This window comes from Balearica regulorum, chromosome 4, assembly GCF_011004875.1.
Source record: "Balearica regulorum gibbericeps isolate bBalReg1 chromosome 4, bBalReg1.pri, whole genome shotgun sequence".
Taxonomy (NCBI): domain Eukaryota; kingdom Metazoa; phylum Chordata; class Aves; order Gruiformes; family Gruidae; genus Balearica; species Balearica regulorum.
Window position 1 is genome coordinate 80,659,331 of NC_046187.1, and position 26,316 is coordinate 80,685,646.

At 45.8% G+C, this 26,316-nt stretch overlaps 1 protein-coding gene across 3 annotated transcripts in view; it reads left to right on the top strand.

The window, feature by feature from the left end:
• The window catches only part of SFXN5 (sideroflexin 5), a 104,211-nt gene that overhangs the window by 20,684 nt on the left and 57,211 nt on the right, over positions 1–26,316 (top strand). For all 3 annotated transcript variants that reach the window (XM_075752847.1, XM_075752848.1, XM_075752849.1), the window contains 4 exons: positions 2,857–2,934; positions 19,021–19,047; positions 20,360–20,414; positions 22,370–22,395. In XM_075752847.1, the coding sequence (XP_075608962.1) occupies positions 2,857–2,934; positions 19,021–19,047; positions 20,360–20,414; positions 22,370–22,395 (186 nt within the window). The remainder of the gene's footprint in view (positions 1–2,856; positions 2,935–19,020; positions 19,048–20,359; positions 20,415–22,369; positions 22,396–26,316) is intronic.

The window sequence follows — 26,316 nt, forward strand, 5'->3', positions numbered from 1 at the left end:
GATTTTTTTTCTGAACCAGTAAGGAAAGCTTTTATGTATTAAGTCATTCTCTGATTTTTGGAGCAAGGCACAGTATTTCCACAGCCAGCTCTTTAGGTGAAATGGATGATTGCCTAGCCTTTGAAGAAGGGAGGAGATTCTTGAACGCACTCAGTCCTTCATCTTTGATACTCTTTGTAAAATCTGATGAATATAGATTTCTGAATTTCACAATGCCCCAGTAAAATGGGAATAGAAGAGCAAAAGAAAGTTCTTGCATCTAGCGCTAAGATACAGCCCAGTGTTGGTCTTAACTGTCTTTCTTTGAGATCCTTCGTGCCCTCAACGTAGCTTAGTCCCCTTTGGGATGGCAAATGAATGCGCCAGCCGTTGAGGGGTGATGCCTGAATCGATGGACCTAAGCCCCATCTGGCAGGAGAAATCCAGAGCAGCTCTGGGAAGTCGCGAAGTCCCAAGCAAGTGGCTTAGCAAAGCACGAGAAGGACGATGGGCAGCTCTTTCTGCAGGGGCATGGAGCATGGGAAATGCTGGGCCGAAGAGGGAACGGATTTCAGGCCAACGCATCCAGAAATAGGGCAGAAAATATATCACTTGTTAGGTGTGTGTAGTGACCCGGGGCTGTGAGCTTCAGCTGGTAGCGCCGACCTCGGCGTTAGCACCCAACACGAACGAGCGCCGTCTCTGAGCCCACATTTTGCCAAGAATATATAGGTTTTTGCAGAGGTCGTCCCTGTGTGATGCCAACCCTCATTTGGCGTCTTTGTACGGACTCTCCACTTCTGCTGAGTAGCTGCTAATCAGTGCAAGAATATGTAAAATATATAAAATACTGGGGCTGGAAATAACGTGGCACTGATGATGAGAGCTCAGCCAGTGTAAAACCGGCCGCGGACCCGATCCCAACCCGCTCGCTCTGCAAAGTGAAGGAATTGCCACTATTCCATATGTCTTCTGTGTTGAATGTTTTAAGGACAATAGTCATTCATTAATTGCCGCTTTCAGGTTGGCGTAACTGCTGGCGCTTCCAAGGAAACAACGAAATACTCTTTGATGTTTGCATGAAAGGGAGAAAAGTAGTTTCCCTGCTGCCAATCCCAAGGCCGTGAGCTCGTAATGAGCTCAGCGATGCTCGCCTTATTTACCGGCGGGTTGTGAGAGCGGAGTTTGCAGTGACGACGAGGAGCCTTGACACGATTACCCTAAAACCACAGGACTTTAGATGAGCCGCAATCACCCTACATGTTATTTTAGACAAAATATTCTGTATTTATGAAATGCCCTCCGGCACTAATATTAGAAAAGCTGCCAAAACAACAGAGCTAGTGCAGAAATGTCAAACCGAAGTCGATGTTACTCATCTGGATGACAGATAACCTGCAGGAGGCCTTTGAAAATGTTTAGCTGAGTGATTTGTTTTGCTTCAAATATTTGGGATCCATTACTCAGTGATCTAGTGCTTTCTGCAGGCTTGGATAAGCGGATTTAATCCCACTCTTTATACCCTGGCTTGTTCTTCCTTAGCTTGGGCTCATCAAAGAATCTTTCTACCTGTCTACTTCTCCCCTGTGGTTTTTTTTTTTTTTTTATTTTAAGAAATATATATATGTTATACAGAGTGTATTTATATACTCTATATAATGTAGTGCCTCTATATGCACACTATATACTTATTTTTTCTTGCAATTATTATATATATAGTTCTCAAACATATTATATATATATATAAACTTTGCTTCAACTGCAGAAGACTTTTTTTATATTTATATATATATGAACAACTGTTCTGGGATTAAACTGATGATTCTGACAGGCTGGTAGCATGGCTTAATGCTCTTGTGATCCCTTGAACACGTGAAATGTATTTATTCTTCTATTTTATCACAATGCGAGGAAGCTCTTTATTTACGCATGCCTGTATTTGAATAGTGATAGTTGGATTCTGACTTTAACTGCGCTGACGATTGACTTGGGTATTTTTAGAGAGAACGTAACCGGTTGCGAAAACCCCGTCCGAATGAGCATGTAAGCGGCACCCTAAAAAAGCAGCACGGGTCAGCGGCCCAGCGTAGTGGCACTCTGAGATCCCTCTGAAGCAGATGAAAACGTCGTGGTATTTCAGATAAATGAACTGGACTCGAATGTCGATGCGCAGTGTCAGAGCTGTTACGTTGCCTTGCGTGCCGTTAGATGCTGGCTCCGGTGGAGCTGCTCTTCTTGACGTGGCTGTGCCGAGATCCGGCTAAAACTCACTGGGATGTCACTTCTTAGCAAGCGCTGAGTTCTCTGTGGTGATGCTTAATATGTGCAGGCTCCGACTTTGCTCTTCCCATCGGCCATACCTCCCCAGTACGGGCACTGGGAGAGGCTGCGGGGGGCAAAGTCAGGTCTTCTATCTAAGCGGTTTCCCTGTCGATATGAACCTGAGAGTTGGCGTGGAGCGATACCCGTGTCTGAGACGGGCATCCGCATTGCACCTGAACGTGTCCATTCGGTCTTTATTTTCTGCCTTTAAGTGAGAAGTCATTCATCTCCCAGATTTCTTGGATCTCTGATGTCACACTGAAGACTCTCAGGTTTTTATGATATCTTCTATAGATGCGTTGCGAGGGGGCGTTGTTTGTGTTTTCTTTTGTTTCTTCCTCTGTACCGCTTCTGTAGACAGCAGGGCTGTGCCAATCAGCAAAACGAGTGTCCACGCGTGGTTTTTTTTTTTTTAATAATGCCATATGGGTAAAAGGACCCATCATAAAGTTTGCACAAAAGAAGGTATAATTCTATAACTTAACTCCATTGCTTTTAATAAAACGATTCAGTGCAGGACAAGCACTGCAGACCACACTGCTGTTTTATTTGCAGAGTCGTCTGAAGGAAGCCGTGCAGTTGTTGGAGGATTACAAACATGGGACTTTGCCCCCGGGAGTCACCAACAAAGAGGTAAGAGGAAAAAGCGTTTCGTTAAATTTCTGCTTCTTCCCGCAGTCTAAAGGAGGGAGGATGAGGGGGCGGTTCAGGCCGTATCTGCAGTAAATGCACTACTGCAGGGTTTTGGTTTTTTAATTTCTCCTGGTAAAATCCTGTACCGGTGCTGTTCGGTTGATTGCTGACTTCTGCAATGTTGCTTCTGGACCCTTGCAGCTCAACTGCCAGTGTGTTACAGTGACTTTGGGTGGTTCTGAAGTTCCCATGTTCTGAATGTTGCTGAGCAGAAGTGATAGCAAGGGGCTTGCAATACAAACACACAAGGTTTTTATTTAGAATAAGTAGAACGTTTGCGGTTTCTGACTTGCAGCATTATCGATTACCTTTGGCCAAGGCTGTTGCTTCCCTTTCCCTTCCAAAGTGTGCTTGTACAATTCAAAGAAAAAAAAGTAATGTTCTTTTTTTAGCTGAAGGAAACCTCGCTGTCAGTCCTGTAGGTTCTTGTACCAGCAACTGTGATGCATCAGCCCCCTCTCCTACTGTGTTCCTGTTGGGTATAATAATTGCCGTTTCTTCATGGAAATAAATATCGTTTGGGCTATGTATAACCCTCTGGATGTCCTGATGTTGTAATTATACCATCGGTAGTGGTACTTTTTTGCTGGAGGATGTTCCTACTGTTGGGATGGAAGCTGAAGGAGGTCGTGGAAACCTCACGGATGCCAAGGTCTCAACAAAGTTTAGGCTGTTGCTGAGAAAAGGGTCATTTTTTTGGTAGAACTTGATTCTGCTTTGGGCTGGGCTGGGTGATCTCTCCAAGCCCCCGTCAGTCCCATCTTCTAGACTTTTGTCTGATATTCGTCTATGTGAACGCATAAAACTTGTGAAAGCAGGGATGAGTATTGCAGAGGGGCTAGACTGCTTTTTGAGCCTTTTACCCCCAAATCAGTAGTGTGAAACAAAAGTCACCAATTTTTTTTCCTGTGGATATTATCTCAAACTCCTTTCCACATCTGTCCGTGTGCGGACACCTGACCATTACACCGACACAAGGGGCTTTTTTTACAATGCCTGTTTGTGCATCTAGTACAAAAGACTTCGGTCCTATGTAATTTAATGTAATATAAAGAACGGCATGAATTGATCGGCGGACCTGCTTCAGGAGCTATAAGCAGCAGCCGTGCCAAAGGACTAGTGCACCTCCCAAGTAAACAGTGATGGAAATGGTAGAGAGCTCTTCTCCCATGCCCTGTAGGTCAAATAACCTTTTTTTTTTTTTTTTTTCCTGTTCACATGTGATAATTTCTTCTCATCAAAGACAAGTATAGCAGGTAAATGAAGAAAATTACAATTTGCATTCACTTTAGAAAATGGCTACTTGTGCGGTAGGTGGGGTTGGGAGCGAGGCATGGCTTCAACGAAAAATAAACAGGAAATATCCCCTCCCTGCATGATGTGCGGTACGAGGCATTGCTCTCCTGGTCTTTTGATGTCACTGCATTCTTTCAACTGTAATCTGATGGTAAGAAAAAAGAAACCGGGGTTGAGGAAAAGAGAAAAGCAGAGTGATGCAGCAGCAGATGACTCAGTTCCCATCTGCCCGAAGGCAGATGAAATACAAGTCATTTGCTGTGGCAAACCACGCAGACTTTTGACCTACATCTTGGATTTGTGTAGAGACAAACCTAGGATATACCCAGGGTTCATTCAGAATTGCATTGAGAGAGAGCGAACAAAAGTATCGCGTTCATTGTTTCCCTCAGTCATGACGACGTGTGCTGGAGGTCAACCTTGTTACGCAAGTTGGAGGATTCTGAGTGTAAAATAAAGGTATGGGGTGGAGGAGGAGAGGGAAAACGATGCCAAAAATGCCTTTCCTAGAGAAATGTTAGCACATCAGTGTAAAAAAAAAAAAAATAAATTTTTTTTTTTTTTTGGTAGTAAAATCTTGACACGATTCACTTTGATCACAGCGTCAATTATGTTAGAGGGGTTTATGTAGTTTGGCTGAGTGTAGGATAAAGTAGCTCTCCCAGGAGGAGCCTGGGGTGGAATTCCAGCATGTGCTTGTTCATGTATTTAACTGAGCTTTGCTGCGTTAATGAAACCAAACCACAGGGAGAGGTAAGCATGCTACGGGTAGATCCCAGCAAGGCTGTGAGACTCGAATGTTCAGCCAGGATACTGCAGCCACTCTATAAAGGGTAAAAGTGCAAGGGACCTGAAAGAAGATGATGATGGGAGCAACCATAATGATGAAGCAGCCTTGTTAACCTGGAGAAAGGACCCATGAAGCCAGCAGTCACCAGTCCTTCTTTACTCCTGGAGCTGGCTGATTGTACAGAAACAGGAGGTAAATTGGGCAATAAAAGCATCAAACGCTGTTTGACGCTCTGGTGGTCCATCTGGGTGAAGGTGAACTTCTGACTGGGTTAATTGGGAGCTTCCCATCATGGCATGACAGGCTGGCCAGCTCTTGGGCCGTGGTGGTGACGTTCCTTGAGGGACACCTGAAAACCTTGAGTCCCTTTTGTCTGAATATTCTTCTCCCAAGTGTGCCTTTGAGTGGACTTGAATAAACTACTTGTCTGCATACAGTTGCAACGAAAGCAAGTGAAATCTTCAAGATGTGGTTGTCGATTATCTCTTGCGAAAGCATGATTAGCACCAAATGGGTGAATATCTTTATCCTCTCAAGCAGAGCCACCAATTTAGAAACAAACTTCTCCTGTAGGAAGGCATTACTTTGCAGTTTTAAGCTGTGGAATTGAAAATTGCAATTAATCATTGCACACGCAGATATTCTTTCCTCTTATGCTTTCCCCTTTGCATCAAAGGTGATCCTTGTAGTCTTTTATTGGCATTAGTTGTTTCCATCCCCTGAGGCATCTTCTTGGGGTATCGGTCTGCTTTTGTGTTTACTGCTGGGCCGCAGTCACGAAATAACGCCAAGGTTTCAGCTTTGCCAATGACCACCATTTCTACTGAAGAACTAAGAGGCCCAGAAGATCTGTGTGAAATTGGGGTTTCATTGACTGCTAAGGTTGTGGTGACATCAGCCGTTGGGTACTTCTCATAGTCATTAGCCAGATACTGTCTTTTCCCTCTCTGAGACGGAGGGAGAGGTCTACCAGTAACCGTGATGGGAGCGGGGCTGTGGTTGCTGCCTCTGCATGGAGGACGTAGGGCTGGGTGCTGCTCTCGGTGTGTGCCACGGAAGTTGCACTCTGAGCATCAGTTGTGTTCGAGCTCCAGGTGGAGGGGAGCGTGCGCGGAGATCTGGGTAGCTGGCAAGCTTGCCAGTGCTGAATTAAATACAAGCGTGCCAGATACATACAGCTGTAAGTGTCTCATTAATTACTGGTGCATTTGCAGAACATACGATGTGCCAATTGATTGCTTCGGGGGCGGGGAAGCATCTCACTCACATAGATATCACCCCAAATTTTCTACTGGTGAACCAAAGTCACTTGGAGAATACATTTTTCCTTTCCTCAAGCTAAGTTTTAGCATTTTTATGGCTTTTCTGTGCACCGCTATTTGCAGGATGGACTCTGGCTACAAAGCATTAACAATTTGCAGTTGTTCTAGTGCTAATTTGGGAAAGGGATTCGTTGCCGCTCTGGAGAGGTGCGCACTTGGTGGCTCGCGTGCATGGGTCGATGTTGGAATAAAAGACTGAGCCGTCTGATGTTTTACGTAGCTACTAACTGAGTGTCACACACACCTCTGCTGCACTGGTGAAGTTGCCACACGCTGGCAGAAGACCAGTAGATAAGAGGTAATTTGATTTTTGAGTGATTTTTTTTTTTCCATTTTTTATTTTTTTTTTTATTTTTACCTGTCTTAGACTGTGAACAGAGCTAATTGTGTTCACTGTGGGCAAGAAGTGTGTACTGGGGTTGTGACTTGGCTCATCTGACGTGGTAACGCAATTGTATCTGAGAGAGGCTAATTCGCTATTTTTACTCATCAAAAAGGCTGGGTGGAACTTCAGGTGATGCTCAGGAGAGAAGCATTCAGCTTTATCCTCTTTGTTTAAGAGCCGATTCAGGTTTGGTTGCCGGAGCCCCTTAGAGATGCAGTTGCTGCCCTTATAACAGGCTCTTCAAGCATGGATTGGGTATGGCCCATGCGTAGAAGAGATGCCTGAATGGTCTTCTGGGCTTCATAATCAGAGTTAAAATCATGATCACCTTAGAAGCCTTTAAAAATAACAGTTTGGGCAGAGTTTTAGTGCATTAGCTTTCGAAGAACCCAACACCCTCCCCAAATATCAGCTTTGAGATCAAGAAGACAAGTTGTTTTGACAGAGTTGTTTCACTAATCTCCTGACTGATCCACTTTTGTGGTACCGCGTGTTTGACAGTGTTCAAATTCCTCTTTTTTTTTTCCCCCCTCATTCAGAAATTCATGGTTCTCATGAAGGATGGCAGGCAGTAGCTGAAAGCATAACAACAGCTCAGCACAATCTATATCGCTTGCTGAAATGGTTTCACCACATGAAAAATGGAAAATATAAAAGCCTAAAGCTATGTAACGTCAAGTATCTCCTCCACACTTATCTTCTTGACAGGGTTCTTATAGAGCGAGTCTTTCTCTTCTGCATTTTCAGAGCAGATTTTTCAAAATGAGCTGAAATGGATCAATTATGGACTATCTAAAGAAAAAAAACCACCTCTCTGAGGAGCCATAATCATCTAAAGAAAAAAACTCTGAAGAGCCATAATCGTACTTTGCTCCACTTTCTCATGACCATCTTTCAGCCAGTTTCCAGAGTAAATGCTGCTTCGTTCCGGTTGCTCTCTGTGAGATGATTCGTGGACACCGACAAGGCCAACACCTACATCTCTTCCACTTTCAGGTCTCTCACACTCATCCAGTAGCTCTCGTACTTGCTCTTGAACTGGAGTGATTTCACCGCTCGGGAAAATGCCCATTAACTCAAGGTGGTAAAAACCTATTTCTTGGGCGTCATTAGCAAAAACGAAGAATCGATCTCTTAACTGTCAATAGCTGCTAGACTGCTGATGGCTTTTTATTGAGGGGAAACTGTAGGGTTTTTTCCTATATTAGAAAAATGTTTTAAACCCATGATTTTTATCATAGGTTGTATCAATTATGTACTCGGCAAAACAGAGAACGAATAGCTGCTTGACGGTGTTTATTCGGTGCTACGTATTTGAGCAAGAAAACATGCTCCAAACTCAACTTCTTGAGCTTTACTTATTTACCCAGGTTGTTCTTTGAATGTTTGAGAGCCAGACTTGGGTTTTATTAGATACAAAGTTGGGTGTTTCAAATTCCACTTATTAAAACCCCAACAACCAAGAACATTCTGTGGAGTTGAAATACCCCACGCTGTAATTAAGCCCCCTCTCTGACAGGCTTTTACGATTTCATAAATTTTCTCAAAATCAAAAGATATTCTTGGTATTTGGGGTGTATTTCTGGTCTCTTGGTCATTTGGATTAGATATTTTAACAGGATTGGAGAGCATGCTTGGAGAACGAACGCCCTGAAGGCTTTGGGGAGATTTGGCCTCCCAGTGGGGGGTTTGGGGTGGTTGAGTGTGTCGGCGTTGGGTCATTGAACTCCACGGATCCAGAAGTGTCTGATGGAAGAAACAGCCGTTTCTTGTAGAGGTTTAGAAGTACAAAATCTTGCTGTGAAAACTTCAAGAGAACTGGTGAGTTTACTAAACTTCCTGTTGCTTGGTTCTGTTTGGTGACTGCATCCATCGATGTCCTTCGTTTGGCTCTTTCTGCAGAGGGCAAGGGCAGTTGAAGCACCGGCGTCTCATCTGATGGTGTGTGTCCCCTTTCATCTCCCCATCCCAGAGGAAGCCAGAAACCAGTAGGACCCTTAGAAGGGGGAGAAAAAAAGGAAATGTGCAGGATTCATATTGATGGGGGAAAGCGATTCAGTTGTCATTGATGTCCCGTCTGTTCCAGCTCGTGGGTCCTGTTGTATGATTGCCCTTCTATGCGGATTTCTTCATCTCGTCGTATGCTCTTTGCACTTTGTGCTCCTTATTTAAGTGATCCCCGATTAGAAGTAAGCAACCTTTTTAGCTAGCATTCCTTACAGACCGCTCCACGGCGAGAGAGAGAGATGTGTTACAAGACCCACTGCCACAAGCCGGTTTTAAGGATGGTTTCCACCGGCGGCTCCCGGGGTTGGCAGAATGCGGCCCTTTGCACGAAGCTCCGGTGGCTGGTGCGATCTGCGAGTGGGTAGGTGAAAATGACACACACAAGTGCACTGGAAGCCAATTTGCAGCAGAAGGTATAGACTGTAACGTATCCAATTCTAAACAGGGCAGGCAATTCCCCAAACTGCCTCCTGGAGGGAATCTCCGCTGGAGTAAAAAGGTTTCATTTGAGGGAATACTTTCTCCTATAAAAACAGGCGTGGTAAAATATCAGCCTGATAAACAAGGATGAAGAGCCAGCTCGCTTAAAAACGGACGTTTTCTCTAGCTCGGGGGCATCAGTGCTGAGGTTTAACCTCAAACCAAAAAGGCTGTACCAACTGCAGGGCATAACGATGTGGCTTTTGTCCTTTATCCTCAGGCTTCTTTCGCTAATTTGTAGGATTGCATCTGTGTCCTCTGTGTGTGTGAGTCCCTTTCCCAACCTGTCCAACAGACCAGCACAGATTGGAGGAACAGATTGATGCTGGCATGTCAGCAGTGGTAAAAGTTAAGAGAAGCAGCACTCGGCGGCTATCAGATACAGAGAGATTTAAATCACTCCCGTTTTACGACACAGCTGCTTTTTACCGTGTGATTTTTTTTTTTAATTATTTTTTTTTTTGCGCTCAGCGCCGCAGAAATACGCGTGGCAGAAAAACCCTCTTAAACATCGACGGGCATCAGATGTGGACAAAGATATTCAGGCGCCAAAGATCTGCCTTGGAAGGACTGCAGTAAGTTATCGGTGCTGGGGAGATTTCACTGTGAACTTCAAGCTGCTCTTGTCTTCCCGTTCTTCCCCAAAATACCTTATACTTTGATTTTCTTTGCTAGAATTCCCTGCAGTAATTCCATGCTTGAACTACACTGCTGGCATGCCCAGCGAAACGTGTCCTTTCCGTTGTGCGCTGAATCGTTTTTGCCTTTGAAATTAGGGTAGAAAATAGCTGCTAAGCTTTCAGCCTAATTTGACTTGCGCGTGGACCTAATATCGCTCCAAATATTGAACAGCAGCAGCTTAAGCTGCTGCTGTTCAATATTTGGAGCGATATTAGGTCGACGCACAAGTCGATCAGAGCCCTGATTTGCCCCATTTGTAGATTCATGCCACTCTGTCCTAAAAACTTCGTATCTAAACAAGAAGGAGGGTACAGTCTAAGTAATACGGCGATGAAGGTTCGTTGTCCTCTTCTACCTCCCCTTCGGTCCTGATCTCAAGCTGGCACCCCAGCTTCTCCCTGTGGTCCTGCCAGCAGAGAGAGGTAAAGAGCCACAGAATAGCAAAAGTGTCTGAGGGCGCTTCGTGTGCGTTGAACAAGGACTCTTAAGAGTGAGGGATGTTTTTTCTCTGCAAGGTTTTTATTTTTTTTAACGCCAGCGTGGGGCCAATAAGAGGTTTAAAAACTCGTATAATTAACCAAATGCATCCCTTGTACGTACGCAGCCGTTAATCTTACGGAGATGACTCTGTCCTTAAGCGTGCACCCACAATGAAGATGGTACCTATTAAATTCATCGTTCCTTGAACTTCGTATGTGAACTGGTGCAAATTTGTTCCGTGCCCAGAATATTGCAAGGGAAAGTGCGATGCCATGGCAGCGTGAGCTGATCTAAGTCAGCACTGCCATGTCTCTGCTTCCTCTCCTCCCGGCCATGTGTTCCCACCTCCTTGCTGGCTTGTACTGGCACAGCTGGTTCAGAGAGCTGATCTTAATAAAAACTAAAGCTCCCTTCCCCCATTCCCAAAATGCTTTATTTTTTGACTCGAGCAGCTCCCTGTATATTCTGTCTGCTCCATGTCGTCTGTACAAGGTAGGGGATGGGGAGGGGTGGTGGGGCTGCGGTGCCATAAACATCCACCAGCTCGAGCTGCTGAAGATAAGTCTGCGGTAGAGGTAGGAAATTAATCCAGGTTTCGTAGGACCAAAACTAAACATCTTGAGCTGTAGATCTTTTGCTGACTAAAATCCTTGTAGCTCCGAGACACAGGGTGTTTAGATTTTTTTGATCCATCCGGATCTTTCTCTTTGTCTGCTGTGGGATTGTAGGCGGATTCAGGCCGGAGGGGACCTCAGGAGCTCATCTAATCCAGCATAGGTCCCTGGATTTACTGTCGGAGATCAGTCTGTTCGCGTGACTCTGTGTTTACTTACACATGAATGTTCAGATGCATGAATATCTGGTTGTTAGAAATCAAGATAGTAGCGAGACGGCTCTATTGCCTGATTTTGTACCCTTAGAAACTCCGCCCTGAAAGCTTCACCCCTTCAGCAGAAGGGGGTGGTTGGAGGAAAATAAAATTAAAAATAAACCTAAACTGAATGATCTGTAGGGAGAGGAAAACTGCAGCTTTTTGAAATTGTCCCTTGGAGACAGACACTTGCTATTCTCCAGCCAGCCCCTTCCTGCGAGCGTTGGCGGAGCATGAACTGTGGTGTGTCAGTTGTGACTTCTCACTCTTCAGCCTTTCCAAATGCAGTTTTGGCAACTTGCTGTTTTGAAACTGTTTCATTTCTTCCCCATTAGTATCAGTGAAGTGAAAAGAGGCTCACCAGCTTAATGGGCATATATTTATTACTGTGTTCTTCCTTCAATCATGTTAGCAGCGGGAAGAGCCGCTCATGCTGTCCCAGACACAGCAGAGAACAATGAATCTATCAGAGTCTAAACAGCATCCCTTTTGGACAATAATAGCTTTTCTTAACAGTGTTGATGAAGAGCGAAGAGGTCCATTTGCAGTAAACTGTACTTTTTTTTTTTTCCCCCTCTGGTCTCTTGCGGGATACGATAAAACGTAGATATATCGGTCGTCCTGCTGCTTCCTTTTCTTTGCCAGAAAGTGGCCTGTTTGTTGAGCTTGGACCTTCTCTCTTCTGCAGTCTAAATATTCGCTGGGACACTAAGATGGTCTAAGATGGGTCAGGCATTTTAGGCATCGTTGCCAGACTGGCAGAGGACAAAAGGCACCTAGGGAGCTCGGGCAGGGGTGTTGTAGGTTAATGCACCTTAAAGAAACCGTGCTCAAAGCTGTTGTGGGTGCTCTTAGTTACAATCTGGCTGTGCTTCAGCTCATCATCTGATGATTAAGAGAGTTTATCTGAAGTCACGTCTAGATTACAAATCAGATTAGATTTGCAGACGCTGGGTGGCTAAAATAAGCTGAAACAAATCTGATCTTGAGCAGCCTAGTTGGATTAGCAAGGCTGGTTTCCAAAGCTGCGCTTTAAACCATGTAATGGCATCTAAGTGCTTCTCCAACCCTGGTGCAAGTAATGGTTTTCCGTGAGTGCTGCTTATTCTGCTTAAGTCTTCCCAGTAGAATGCTGCGAGGATTAATTAGTTAATGTTTATTGAGTGCTGCGAAGCTGCAAAGTGTTATTTAAGTGCTATCTTTTTTTATCAGTCGGGACGTGGTTCTGATTCCACCTACACTTGGTTTGGTATCTGTGTAAATCCGCGTATTTCACTGGAATCGCTCGTGGTTTCCCAATCCGGTTCCCAACGCCGAGGCGCTTGCCTTGCCGTGCTGCGGTGCGGGCAGGTTATCTCAGCCGATGCTCTTCAACATGAGGATTTTCTCCAAGGCTTTGTGGTTCTGCAGATGGGCAGCGGCTCGTGGCGCTGCGGCTCAACGATGCTTAGGACGGGGAAGTAGTTTTCCAGTGGCATCCCAGAAGAGCAGTAGCTTTTAGTGCCTCTTTCGCTGACTTATTTCAGTGCCAGGGCAGAAAACGTATAGATACCCTTTGTGGTTTACCCCATGCATTGGGTCATTTGAGCTTTATCTCCTTAGAGCTAAAACCTTTTTAACATAAAGATTATTGGGAGGACCAGGGCTGTAAATGTCCATCGGTGAGATTTCCTACTGAGGAGCAAGTGTAGACGGTGGTTTCCGTTACCTTGTTTTCCGTGTTTGTTAGTAAAACCAGGCATCAGATTCCATACATATTAGCAGGTAGGGTTAGGCACATCAGCCAAGTTTACATTAACTGTGGAACCAAAAGGTCTGGGATTCCACCGTGGTAAATCTAGAAATCTTGCTAAAAACATTCAGCCCTAGCTGAGTGCTTTGGCTGGAGCTCGTGGTGTGCATTTGTCTCTATGTTAAATGTCACTTTTCAAGAAGTGGGATTTTGGGACTGAAGCTGGGGAGAAGTGGGAGAAAGCCACGCAAAGCATGAGTGATCGCATTCCTGGGGGAGAAAGCACTGGTGGAGAGCGAAGCAGAACACGTTGTAGCTCTGCCGGGCTGCACCAAACTGCCTTGAGTTTGGCACTGGTGTTTAGTTTTAGTGAAATAGTAAAAATAGATACTCATTTGTTTTCATATTACCTGCTGAGAGGTTCTGGGGATGCTGCCTGGAGTGGACTGACCACCATAAATGCCTTTAAGAACTGGGAAGACAGGAGGGAAAAATGCGGTGCTGTAAGAGAGGATGATGGGTTGGAGAGTGCAATGCGGTGAGCACTGGGGAGATCTTCATCCGTAACTGTGTAAACTTAAAACCAATAAAAAATCTCAGAAGCATAATGAAATAAAAGGGAAATAATATCAATGAGAAGCACCTATTGTCTGGGATGGACATCCTATTTCAGCAAGTGGGGCTTCAGCGGTGAGGCCGTGGATGGATGTTCTTCTCGAGCTGCATTTTCTGCAGACTCTGCCTTCTTGCCAAAAGGGCCGTGAGGAAGAGTTTCAAATGGAAATGTCCCACGGCACTGCTGGCAAAAGGGATCACATGAGTATTCCAGTATGTTTAACTCTATAATGAAGATTAATATGAGCTAACCCTGCTGACAGGAGCTGCTGCTTGAGTGCTTCTGGGTCAAGGTGGTGGCCCTGGGGAAGGACCACATTTGTGGGAGATCTGTATGGAAAAGGTGTAGTGCTTAAGTCTGGGATTCCTAAATGTTCTGACATAAAGTCTTCAACTTTCATCAAATTCTCAGCGGAATCCAAAGAAAGCTATGCAAGCCGTGAAGTCGGTACGAGCTGCAGGTGCTTGATGCTTTGGGATGTTTTTACATCTCAAGCCAAACCCAGTTTGAGCCAAAACTAATCGTGTAGGTCCCATCTTACAGTCAACGAAGAGAAGCAAGGAATGCTGGAGCGCAGGTTGTCCAACCTGTACTGGTCGTCTAGTTATGAGGAGTCAAACTGCTTGTTTTCTGCCCGCGGACGTAAAGGAAATCCAGAGAATTTGCTGCAGTATTTATTATGCTATAGATGTCTGTTAGAAGGGATGAGTCCCACCTCCGGTGTCTTACTCTGGCCATTTGACTACCGGTTAAGGGATCTAGAATGAAGTTAAAACTTGTTCAGATTCATCGCTTATCACTTGACACTAATGCAATGCCAGATCCCTGTGCTGGTCTGAAGCGTTCTTCAGTGAAGTTATGCCTTTTGCGCAAGGTTTTCTTTTTTTTCTTCTTTTTTTTTTTTTTTCTTTTTCCTCTGGTTTTGTAGCATTTAAACAATTGGGATTATTGGAAAGCACATCTGGTTTTGGATGCTGTCCCTCTATGAAAGCAGCTTGCTCCTCTTCTTCAGAATGAGCTTTGCTGCATCACGCGTTCTGCTCCTGACACCCAATATTTGGAATTCAGTGTGGGATGGATAATCCAAGCTTTGCTTTAATAAGCCTTGCAACTCCCGGAGTGTGAAACTACTGGCAATTTCTGATGGGGTGCAAACTCCAGTCTGTTACCTTATTAAAATCAAGATTTTGCGGGTGCAGGAAGGGTCTCGTGAAAGGGTGAGAACCTCTCTGATGGAGCAGGAAGGGGATGAGCAGATTTTGAGATGGAGCTCTGTCTCCACTTGACTGGACAGATGAAATAAATTAACTAAAAGTAGTCGTCATCCTGAGAATTTCCTCTTTGACCTTGTCTTTACTAGGGGAATTTTGCAAACTGTTGTGAGTGATGATGGTGCACAGTTAAACCACTTAGGGTTTGCAGAACTTACTTAAACTTCTGTGTTTTCTCTTACGCGTAGGGCTCATCTACCACGTGACTCCTCATCAGCTCTTTGAAAATAACTGTGCCTTGTCGTTACGCATGTTCAACGTGCGGTTAATCAGTAAGGGCTTTTCTCTGTAGAGTTATTCCTGACGTGGCCTATCCAGAGCATGCACCCATGGATTTAAGATCATTTCAGTGTCTACTACTGCATTGTGCGAGAGACTCGGATCTTGTTAGTGCGTACGGTCGAGGGAGGGAAGCGTTAGAGCAGCCGCTGCAGATTCCCGACATCAAACCTGCCTTTGTGTCTCCATTGACTGTAGGGAGGTGGTTGCTGGCAACGCAAGGGAGTAGGTGGTGTGAATCTGTCCGTGCTCTCCTGACCGTAGACACCTACAGCCAACTGCACTTGGGTAGGGTGGAACTGGCCGCTTGTTTTGGCAGCGTTGGAGCCTGCTGTAAGCAAGGGCGAACGATTTGTAAACATGGTTTTCTAATCTAGGTGAAACTTGGCGCAGAGGGGAAAAAAACAAAAAGTCCCATCTTTGAGCCCAGGACCATAGAATCTTACTGTATTTAATAGGAGGGAAGTTAATCTCTCAAGAATAACTGGTACCCTTTGTACTGTTTTTATGGTGGCAGGTGTTAGCTAATAGATTTGGGCTGGATATATTCTTTAAATAAATACTTTTTTCGAAAGCTATCTCTAAGCTGCGATTCTGCTGCTAAATAAGGAATGCTAATGAATGTCCTGTCAACCAAAGATCACATCTATTCCCCAAGAGTTATTCCAGTCTCTAGCTCCTTACGGCAGCTTTGGTTCTCTTTAGATCGCGGCAGTCTTTGATACCCATCCTTAAATGTCATTAGCACGTAATGTTTCTGTCAACTGAGTTCAGTTCCTGAGTTCAGGCATGTAAAGCTATCTGCTGTAGGTGCTGAGCAAAGGGGTGAGTATCTCTTCCTCAAAAAAACTGTAGAAAAACCAGAATCCTGGGAAGGACGGATGGATATCTTGTCTGTGAGTCCAGTGTGCTGGGACCGCTTGCGGATGGTCCTGGAGGCGATTCCTCCACCACCATGAAGGACATCTCCATGAAGCAGAGCCTGATCTGTCCTGGTGGAAGGTCGCGATGGCCACAGGCTGGAGAAACTCGTCCATTACTGCCTGCTTAGATTGCTGGGCAGATAGTGAAATACGTTAACAGTGCTCCAACGCTCCTGCCCCCTTGTTCTCCGAGCTTCTTTGGTGTAAACTCATGTACGAGCAGGTTTGGTTCTTGCACCCAAATTTGAATGGTGGCCAAACCCCAGTGTAGCTTTGAGCAAGTGATATACAGCAAAGCTGACGTAAAGGAAGATCATCTATTACAGGAGACCCACCCAGTACAGGCTGACTATATTTACTGGTCATGGACCTAGATCTAACATAAACTGAGCACGAATCTGGAGTGGTTCCACGTGCTCCAGTGAAGATGCTTTGGATTCACGCTAGTGTAAATGAGATCAAAATCTGGCTGCTTCTCGAAGATGGCCGGAGAGAGCGTGAATGAAATCCCCAGCAAAAACAGAGACTTGCTCTCAGAAACAAGCCCCCCAGCTGGCAAGACTCGTCGGAGTACTGGAGCTATTGAAAAATGCTGCAGACAGAAAATGAATTAGAGGATAAAAAAGTGAAAATGAGCTGGCAGAATCTTTAGGTGACTCATCAGGTGCATCTTGTAAAGTCTCTTTCTGAGAAGTAATGAAATCGCATGTTCTAACAATATTTGCACTGCAGCAGGAAAATGCATAAATATTGGGATCAATTAATGAAATTAGATAATTTGACCAAAAAACCCATAGCGCTGGCTCAGAAACCGTACCTCTTCCTTTTTGCTAGTCTTGGTGCTTGCAGTTGGAGACGAAAATCCCGTGACTTCATTTCACATCAAAGATAGGCGAGACCTAGGCAGCCACAGGGTTACCGGGACGCTTTGGGTAGTCATCTGCAGCTCAAGATCCTCCACTTTCACCCCATGGAAGTTCTCGAGCTGGTGGGCAGGCAGGTGGAGAAAAGCCCTGGCAGCTGCCTGGGCACGCAGCCTCCCACCCTTTGGATTTTAGGATTGGTGAGGGTAGACACATCCCATCCGTGCCAACCATAAAGATCGTCTCTTCGCGTCCCTCAACCTCTGTTTTTCAACCGTAAAATGGGGAATAATGATTTTCCTTAAAAAGGGAAGTTTTCCTCAGGGAGGACGAGCCCTGTGGATCTGTGCATCAGCCGGTGACATTTAGACGTTCCAGTAAGTCATCGCACGCGGTGGAGTTCATCACAGAGCTTCTGTTCTGGAGTGAGAGCTGGATTTGGAGCGAAATACTGGGGTTGCTGGTATCAGTGGATCAATCAATGCTATTTATAATAATTACCTTATTCCAACAGTATTTTCAGGGATTTATATGCGGGGAAGGCGTTAAACCTCGGGTGAAGAAGAACGGCAGAACGGGGCTCAATTTATGCCATAATAATGATAAAATCTAAAGCGTGAACACGCGGATTGCAGAACACGCGCACGGCGCTTGGGTAGGTGTTGTGGTGGGTAATCGTGAGCTCTGCAAGCGAAAAGAGCTATCGCCGTCCTCGGCTTTATCAACAGCAAGAGCAGAACTCCTCAGGTTAGCCTGCCCTTGGTTTGGCACTGGTACAACTGTTGTTGGAATAATTTGTCTGGTTTCTGGCGTCCTCGATTCAAGAGGATGTTGACAAATTGGAAAGATGTAAAAGAGCCACAAGGGTGGTTAAAAGATTGGCAAACGCGCCTTGCCAACGAAACAGCCAGTCTCCTGGCTCGGATGAATTTTGTATTTTTTTTTTTTTTTTCTCTTTAAGAGAAGGTTAAAGGGTGGCTTTAGCAGCTCCGAGTACCTGTGTGAAGAACAAAAATAGACAGCACTGGAGGCTGTCAGACAGAGGTGTAACACAAGCTGGTGCCTGGAAGTTGAAGCCAGACTTGAGCTGAACAGAACAGTTTTTAATAGTAAAAGCAATGATCGGTTGTGATATTTTACAGAAGTCCTGTTTTTTTCATCCATCTCTAGAATTACATGCATCAAAATCAGGTTTGGGGTTTTTTTTTTGAGATTATAATTTGAATTTAGGCATAATTTGTGGAGGAAAGCCCTCTGGCTTTATTAAGCAGGGGGCAAACGATGGGTTTGTGTATATGCCAGAGCATCTCTTGATGTTGTGCACCTACTCAGGGGCTCTACCCGCACCTCACGTCGGACGTTTCTTCCTCGATGCTCGTAGATCTCGCTGGCTGAGCCTGATTTGAGATGTTTGGATGCTGCTGAATTACAGTCAGTAAATAACAGTAAGCGCTCGTGAGAGTTTTAAATGAGATTTTTTTTTTTTTTTTTTTCTTCTTCACGAGCATTTTTCGGTGCACATGTTTCCCTTCTTGTGAAAAATGAAAACCAGTGGCCGGCTTAGTCGGAATCCAGGTTTTATTTGAAGCAATACTTCTTGTACTTCCCTGCAGGGCTTGCTCCACCTTTGTTCCCCAGCAAGCCTCCATTTCCGCAGGAAGCTCGTCCGAGGAGAGGCTGTGCTAAATTTACCTTGAGATCTACGTGCCACAGAGTTACTGAGATAATTCTCGATTTGTAAAGCTTGTAGCAGAGCGTGAAGCCTGGCCGTTGTTATTCTTTCTTACCGTTCAACATAAGAAAGAATATCTTCTCTGCCTTGCTGGTCTTCCTGGCCACGCAGATTTGAAGGAGCTCGGTGCGTGAAAAGGATCTTTAAATACATCCCGGAAAGATGCAGAAAATGAGTCTGTTTAAAAGCAGTCCCTCCCGTTCATTTACTACAGCAGCTAAAAGATGAATATTTGGGGTTTGGTATAAAACTATACTGCTCGTTTTTTTAAATGCAATGTTCTCTTTTATTTTTCTAGCTGTGGGGAGCTCAAAAAATAAAGCAGGTAATATGTTTTTTTTAATATTTCATTATTGTTTTCAACTATTGCTGCTTTTTTTCCTTTTTCTAAGCAACGCTGTCCTCTTCTCCATTATTGACTTTGCCAGTTGCTGTTTTGTCTTGCCACAGAAATGTAAATGCAAAGAACACTGTTGCCACCAAAGAGTCTGAATTTTTTTTTTTTTTTGGGTGTATTTATATATTTTGATGTCTTCATTTTCTCCTTCCTGTCTAGTCAAGAGATTTCTTGTCTCCAGTCTTTTGCAAATAGTTTGACAGTTCTTTGGTAAGGCTTGTAACTGTGTCGTACCTTCCTGCTCTGCAGTCCCACGTCACTTGGGGATTGGTTTTTCATCCCCAGCCAGTTCATGCCAGTGCAACCTCCTGGGCTCGCTGTAAAATTTGGTAAAAACAGGCCAAGTGAGCTTCCTTGTCCGTTCATTGGTAAAACAGATTTAGGATTTCTGTGGAGGTTGGGCTGTCCACAGCCACCAGCGTCGGCTGAGACGCTGCGGATACACGCAAAAGTTGAATTATCTGGCAAATCCGAATCCCGTGGCATGCGGGGGGGTGGGGTGGGTTTTTTGGGTCACCCTTATGATGACAACCGGAGCGGACCACACCTGCATGTTTTTATCCCAACTCAGCCAGGTCCTGAGGCAGCGCTTCAGGTTTCCTATGACGAGTTGTGCGGGCTCGTGCAGACATACCGGCAGACGGGGAAGATGTTCCTCTGTCCGAACCCATCCGTGGTGGCCACACAAGTCCTTACGAGGGTCTCCGGCGATCAGCATGAAGCGATGGAGACCCTCGTCGCCCCCCGAGCAGGTGGTGCTGCCCCCCCCTCCACCCCAGCAAGGGCTTTTCCTTTCTTTCACAGGGCAGGTTTCAGCCAGGACATTCAGGTGCACCTCGGTGGAGATGCTGAAAACAGGCAGGGACAGAAAATAGGTTTCCAGGGTTTTTTTCCTCTATAAAGTTGTATTTTCCCCCTGGGGTTAAGGTACAGCGGTGGGTGGCCTGCGGGGACATTATAGTACCAAGAATGAGCCACTTTTTCTATATTTCAGGTTGAATTATTTACTTCTGAGCGATTAACTTACACTAAATTATTGAAGGAGGGGGGAAAGCAGCGGTAGGAGGAGGTTTTGTGGGGGCTGACGAACAATAACTGCCCTTGGCTGGAGCTGCAGAGGCAAGGGGGGTGCCAGGATGCGTGAAGCCCCCCCGTACCCCCTGGCCGAAGATGCTGTTTGGAGAGGACAGGGCTGGCGTCGCTGCGCCTTCACCGTGTCTGTTTGCTGACTGTTTTACAGGCCATCATCCACCCCGATACAAACGAGACCATCTTCATGCCTTTCCGAATGTCAGGTATAGTATGTCCCAATCAGGTGATGATTAATTTTACTGGGAATTTGTACAAAATGTTTTTTCAGGTTTTTTTTCCTCCTCCTGTTTTTGAAGGGCATCTTGTAAACATTTCAACCAAGATCAGAAGGTAATTAAAATGTCTAAATCCCTTTGCACCGAAGGAGAATTAGGATCCTAGATGCCGATGCGAGATCTAGTGCTTAATATGTTCCCCTCCTTCAGATATCTTAACGTGGAGTTAAGCTAATATTCTTTCTGGCATTTTTGAGGTACCCGTCCCTATAATAGGCATTTTAACTTTGTAGGAGACAACAAAGCCTGATGCCCAACGAGCAGCTTAGGGTTTTAGTCTCCGGGAGAGAATGGGATGAGCCCTGGTTTTCCGTGTGCAGTGGTACCTAACATCCCCGGCGCTGGGAGCCCAGGAAGGATCAGCTTGTCCGTGGCTGAACCAACTTAATTATTAATTTGTTGCCTCCTCTTTCCCATTTTGGGTCCACTGCTACTCCTGCTGTGGGTTGAATACAGCTCTCTTGAGGATGCAAGTGCAGCCTTGGTCCCTTCCCAAAGGATCTATTTAAATAAACAGAACCTTTTCCATGTGTTTGGGAGGAACATCTTCACCTGAATACTGGGTACTGGGGAAAAAGAACAGGGTTGGTGGGTTTTGCTCTCCAGTTCTTTGAAGAAGGGTGATTTTGAGGGTGAAGTGGAAGGGAGAAAAGCCAGGACCCACTGCTTTGCTGCCTTGTTCTGTATTTCTCTTTAATTTTTCTTCCTCTCAGGTCTCTGCCCTTTCCAACTGTAAATTGGATCCATGAGGCTTAATTCAGTAATGTTGGTAAAATGCTCTGAGACCTTCTAGTGGAAGTCATAGAGATGAATTATAATTAGCACAGAAATTGGCAGACTTAGCAAGGGAAAAATGTGAAGCATTTGATTTTTGTGGCGCTCAACAAGATTTGGGGTAACGGCTTATCTCTAATACAGAGAGCTTTAACTTACACGTACGATTAAAACAGTCCCTCTCTCCTCCATGGTGCAAATATACTTTCTTCAGCTTATACCCTGTTCCTTTTTCTCCTGACCTAGAAATAAATGACCTCTCCTGGTATAAAATCGTTAGTGGAGAGGTTGATAAAGCAGATGGTGAAAGAGGGAGGTCCCACCTATGGTGGCATGGTCCTGTTCCTTAACTGGCATGGGCTCTGCAGCTTGTGAGATGGCTTCCTGAGCATCTTCAGCATGCTAATCTGGTGGGACCAGGCTCAGCGAGAGGAGAAGGGGCGCAGAAAGCTGGAGAGTTTTCTCCTGGGTTAACGAGGGTAGGTTGTAGGAGGGTCTGATGAGCAACAGAGCTGGCACGAGGGAAGGAACAGATTGCGTGACTGAGCCTGGGGTGGTGGGGGGGGGCAAGATCTCCCCCTCTCCGTGGCAGTGAGCCACTGGGTCAGCTCAGTTAGCACCACCGCCACGGCATCCTGCTCTTCCTGGTCCGGACCAAGCAGCTCCTGGGCTGAGCTGTCATCCCTTCGCTTCAGCTGATTTGAGTTTTTGCTGGCTGCCTAGCCCGGCTCACCACCACGATGCGCTCGGCAGTGCTTCGTACCACGTACTGCCACGGGCTGGGTTTACTGGAGTAAGCGTTAGGGTCCAGGTGTTATAAGGTTCAGGGAAACTCTTAGACCGCAACCCAAGAAAAGCAAAGAGAGGATGGGAAGGAGATTGGGCAAAAATCAGGAGGCTGCTCTAGTTGATGCTTGGTGCAGCAGGGGTAGGTCCACAGACGTCCCCGTGGTGGTATGGAGCTGGTGGACGTGCGCGTAGCCCGTCCTGCCACATGTGGCTTCTACCCTAAACTGAGATGTCTTAGATGTGATTTTTTTTTTTTTCCCATCCCCAAACTGCGTATTAAAATGCATACATCTCTTTTTTTCTTCTTTCTTTTTTAATAGGTTACATTCCCTTTGGAACACCCATCGTAAGTATTTTAACATCTCTCCCCGCTTTGTTTGCGAGTACCAAGAAATGCATTTTTTAGCACTCGCAGACAATTCTCCAAACTCCACCTCACCGCCTCGCGACACGTTCCCACCGGGTTCCCACCTTTCCCATTGCACATTACCAGGGGCTTCGTCACATCAAACCTGCCCTACGGACGTTGTGCTCGAGGTTCTTTATCTATTTAACGTCGTTCACCCAGCTCCTTGCAACGTCTTCGGCTTTATCTTTCCCTTCTGGAAAGGGAAGACCAAGATGAGCTTAAAATGCAACTTCTGCAACTCTTGGATTTCATCTTTGGATGCTTCCCCCCCCGCATTTACATGTTTTACAAATCGTTTCCTGAACGTGACGAGCTACAGCACGGTGAGGCCGGTGTCGTGCACTCTCGTCTTGATTAATTAAAGCGGCGAGCGCTTTCCATGGGGTTATTGCTAAGGGCGTTTTAGTTTGTACTTGTTATTGTGCAATTTGTAAGCGTTTGGGTGCTCTCGATAGCGAAAACCAGACGGGAGAGAATTCTGCCTGTCTTCCTAAACGCTGAAACTTCAGCTCGTCTTCAGGATCAGGAACGATTAATTAACCCCATTTGGTGAATGGGGAGACCGAGGCACAGAGTTTTGCCCCAAAATTCCCAAGGCTTGTTGCTCCTCCTAGCCCCCAGCTCTTGGGTCAGCCTACTAGATCCCGCGTATTAAAATGGTTGAAGGAGTAAAATCTGCTAAATTTAATCTTCCTAAACCCAGTAGACCGTGGCATAGTATTTGCCTAAAGGTAGCGATCCTTTCCCAAACAGCAATAGCAGGGTTGCTAGCACCTAAAAGCAGAAATCATCGCGGCCGTTACTATTTGTTGTCGTGTGTAAGGGTTTGGTGGTAACTTTGTATGGGGCATTTTAAAAGAAAAGGTTAAACAAAAATGAGTTAACGATCAATTTGACAATGAAATCGGCCCAAATCCAGAGCTGTCAGAGGAGCCGAGAGCTGTCAGATGAGCCCAATTTCACTAGCTGTAAAGGATAAACTGGAACCTCTTGTCATTTAAAAAAAAAAAAAAAAAAACCCAAACGTTTCAAATGTTAAAATTAAAATGTAACATTTATGCCAATCGATCTGTGAAATTTAGTGACAAAATTGGCAGCCTGCTCTAGCATAAAAACAGTTTGAGTCTTGCATTTCACATAGGGGGATGGGATTTCCTCAAGAGAGACTTTACTGTGCCTGCGGTGGGCTCTGGCTGAGCCAGCGTGCCCGTCCTCGCCCGCAGAGCCGTGCCGGCGTGCCGTTGCACCCGCGCCACTTGTCCTGGTGTTGGAGGGTCCGTTAAACGCCCTGCGTGGATACCGGCAGAGATGTGATCAGATTAGGTATTAACAGGTTTACTGCCTACCAGTCCATACACGATGCTGCCTGTATACATGGTGGGTTTTGTTTGGTTTTTTTTCCCCTATAGCTAATGCAAAATAATTCAGTACGGTTTAGCTCATTCTGAAAGAGATTAAGGTCTTGCTGAAAATAATCGTTTCTTTTCTGGCCGAAGCGGTTAACTCCCCTGACACAACCAAATCCTGCGGCTGTTTATTCTTTCCCCGAGTTGCAATCGTTTGCTTTTCTTTTTAGCCTCCGTCCTTTCCCGGCTCAGGTTTATGGTTTAACGTCAGCGGCAGAGCGGGGCCGGGATGGAGGATACAGCAGTGCGAGCAGCGTTGGTGTGTGCCCACCTGGATTTCAGCCCGGGAGGGAGCAAATCCAGCCGCTTGCACGATACCTCTTTGCTGCAAGGGTGAGATGCACAGGGTGGCTGCTGGGCTGTCGCCTCTTACCCTGGGTTTGTGCTTCATCCCAGGGACGAAAAGACTCCCAGGAGGAAGATTTATCTGCATTTAGGAAACTCAGCCCAAGCCATGGGCGGCGAGGATGGCGCAGAAGCCGTGCTGCTGTTCCCAGCTGCCACCCGCAGCTTTGAGCACCTTATTTTCCCCAGACCTTTAAAAACTGGGGAGTCTTGTTGGGGTATCGAAGCGCATAGAGAAGACCCGGGTGTTAGTACGGGGTCGCAGATGACGCTCGCTGGCACCCGAGGCAGGACTTGGGGCTTGCAAGAGGAGAGCTCATAACGCAAGCGTGCCACGAGGCTGCTCGGAGCCGGCGGACATCCAAGCAGCGGCTTTAGCCCCGGCTTTGGGGCCACCAAGGGCCCTTCACACCTGATAGGCAATTAAATTTTGTAGCTCGTACTTTTCTAGTGTTTAGAAGCTTTTTTTATTTTGTTTTCCTTCTTAGTTATTTTTTCCCCTGACAGTAATTAAAAGTGAAACTGTACATTTCTTGACAGACTCTTGCACATATGGAGAGTTTGCATTTAAACGTGCCTCTTTCAGTCATACAGATTTTGGGTGCTCTTTTTTATTTATTTATTTTCCTCTTTTATTTTTCTCGGCGCTCAGCTTCAGCTGACAATGTAAGTAGCTGCCTGCAGCCTTCCCTCTCCTCCGGAGCCTCGTTAGCCTGCTGGCTTCAGGGGCGTAAGTCAGTCCTGGCCTGAGGAAGTTCATCGCCTGTTGAATTCGTTTGGTTAAGACCGGCAACGGAGTAATTAATGACAAGCTCCGCATATTGAATGGAAGCGGTAAATTAGTGTAACTTGCACAGATTGGCGCTCGGCCAGCGCACAAAGTAGCTGTAACTTCACGAACGGCTGTAGGAGGAAAAGCTGGAGGAGGAGGAGGAGAAAGGAGAGATGATGTCGATGAAATCAGGCCTCCCAACCCTATTACCCTTTTGTTTGTTGTTATCTCTCTCTTATGTCCTTAAGCATAGAAGTTGCCTCCTCTTCATCTGATGCTGCTGCAGATGTGCAGGGATGGCTGTAGCTTATCCCTCCTTGCGGCAGGCTCCCTGTGCTCTGGCAGGGCAGTTTCCTTTCTTCTCAGCTGCTGTAGGAATAAACTTCAAGAAAACGGTGCAGAAGATAGTCCGAGTCGGTTAATAAACTCACAGCCTTCTGGCCCGGATGCCCCCGAGAACGTTTCAGTTCACAGGAATGTCTTGAAAATAAATGTATTTAGAAGTAAAAGGAGTCGTTCAGTCCTTATACTCTTAACAAAGATGCGAGTGTAATTTTGCAACGAGAAGACCGTCGTCTTCAGGAACTATCAGACGTTCGAGGTGCAGGAGGGGAGAAAATGATGATGATGTTAGGAAGTACATCATCTTACCTGTTTCTTACCCAAGAACTCATCTTCCTGTCCACGTTTGTTGCGTTTGTCATTGAGAGTCCCCTTGCTTTGCATCTCTTTCCTCCTGGTATGCTGTAAGAGGAAGGATTGCCATAAAACGAGGCAGGAAGGCGGCTGGCAGCGCTGCGGTCTGTGTAAGATATGGAGAGCGTAACGAATTGCAGAGGCTGTGCCTCTGTGGTGTGTTGAGCCGTGTCCCAAGGTGTAGGCACCAGACACGTGCTGCGGTGGGTGACCTTGCGAAGCCTGGGGCATCATCCCGTGCTGGGACCTAAGCCTCTGGGAGACAGCGATCGTCAGCCTGAGCTCGTAACCCAAGCAGGAGTTTTCGCAGCTGGGAGTATGACACATCAACAATTCTCTTCTCTTAAAACAAAATTCAGGCTCCCAAACAGGAGCACATGTGCTTCCAGGTGGCACTCCTGTCTTCAGATGTTCACATCGGATTTCTTTCTTGTGCTTGAAACAGCGAACGTGCCAAAGGAACATAAGAAAGCCCCCCTTCACTGCCAGTAGTAACAACTTTGAACTCTCGCATTCGTGCGATGTTTGCGTTATACTTCAGAAATACCTGGGATTGAACAATTGATTACATTTTAATGAACTCATCTTTGGACGGTATATGATGCCAGACTCTTTTCAAGGTGTGTTGCGAGCGATAAT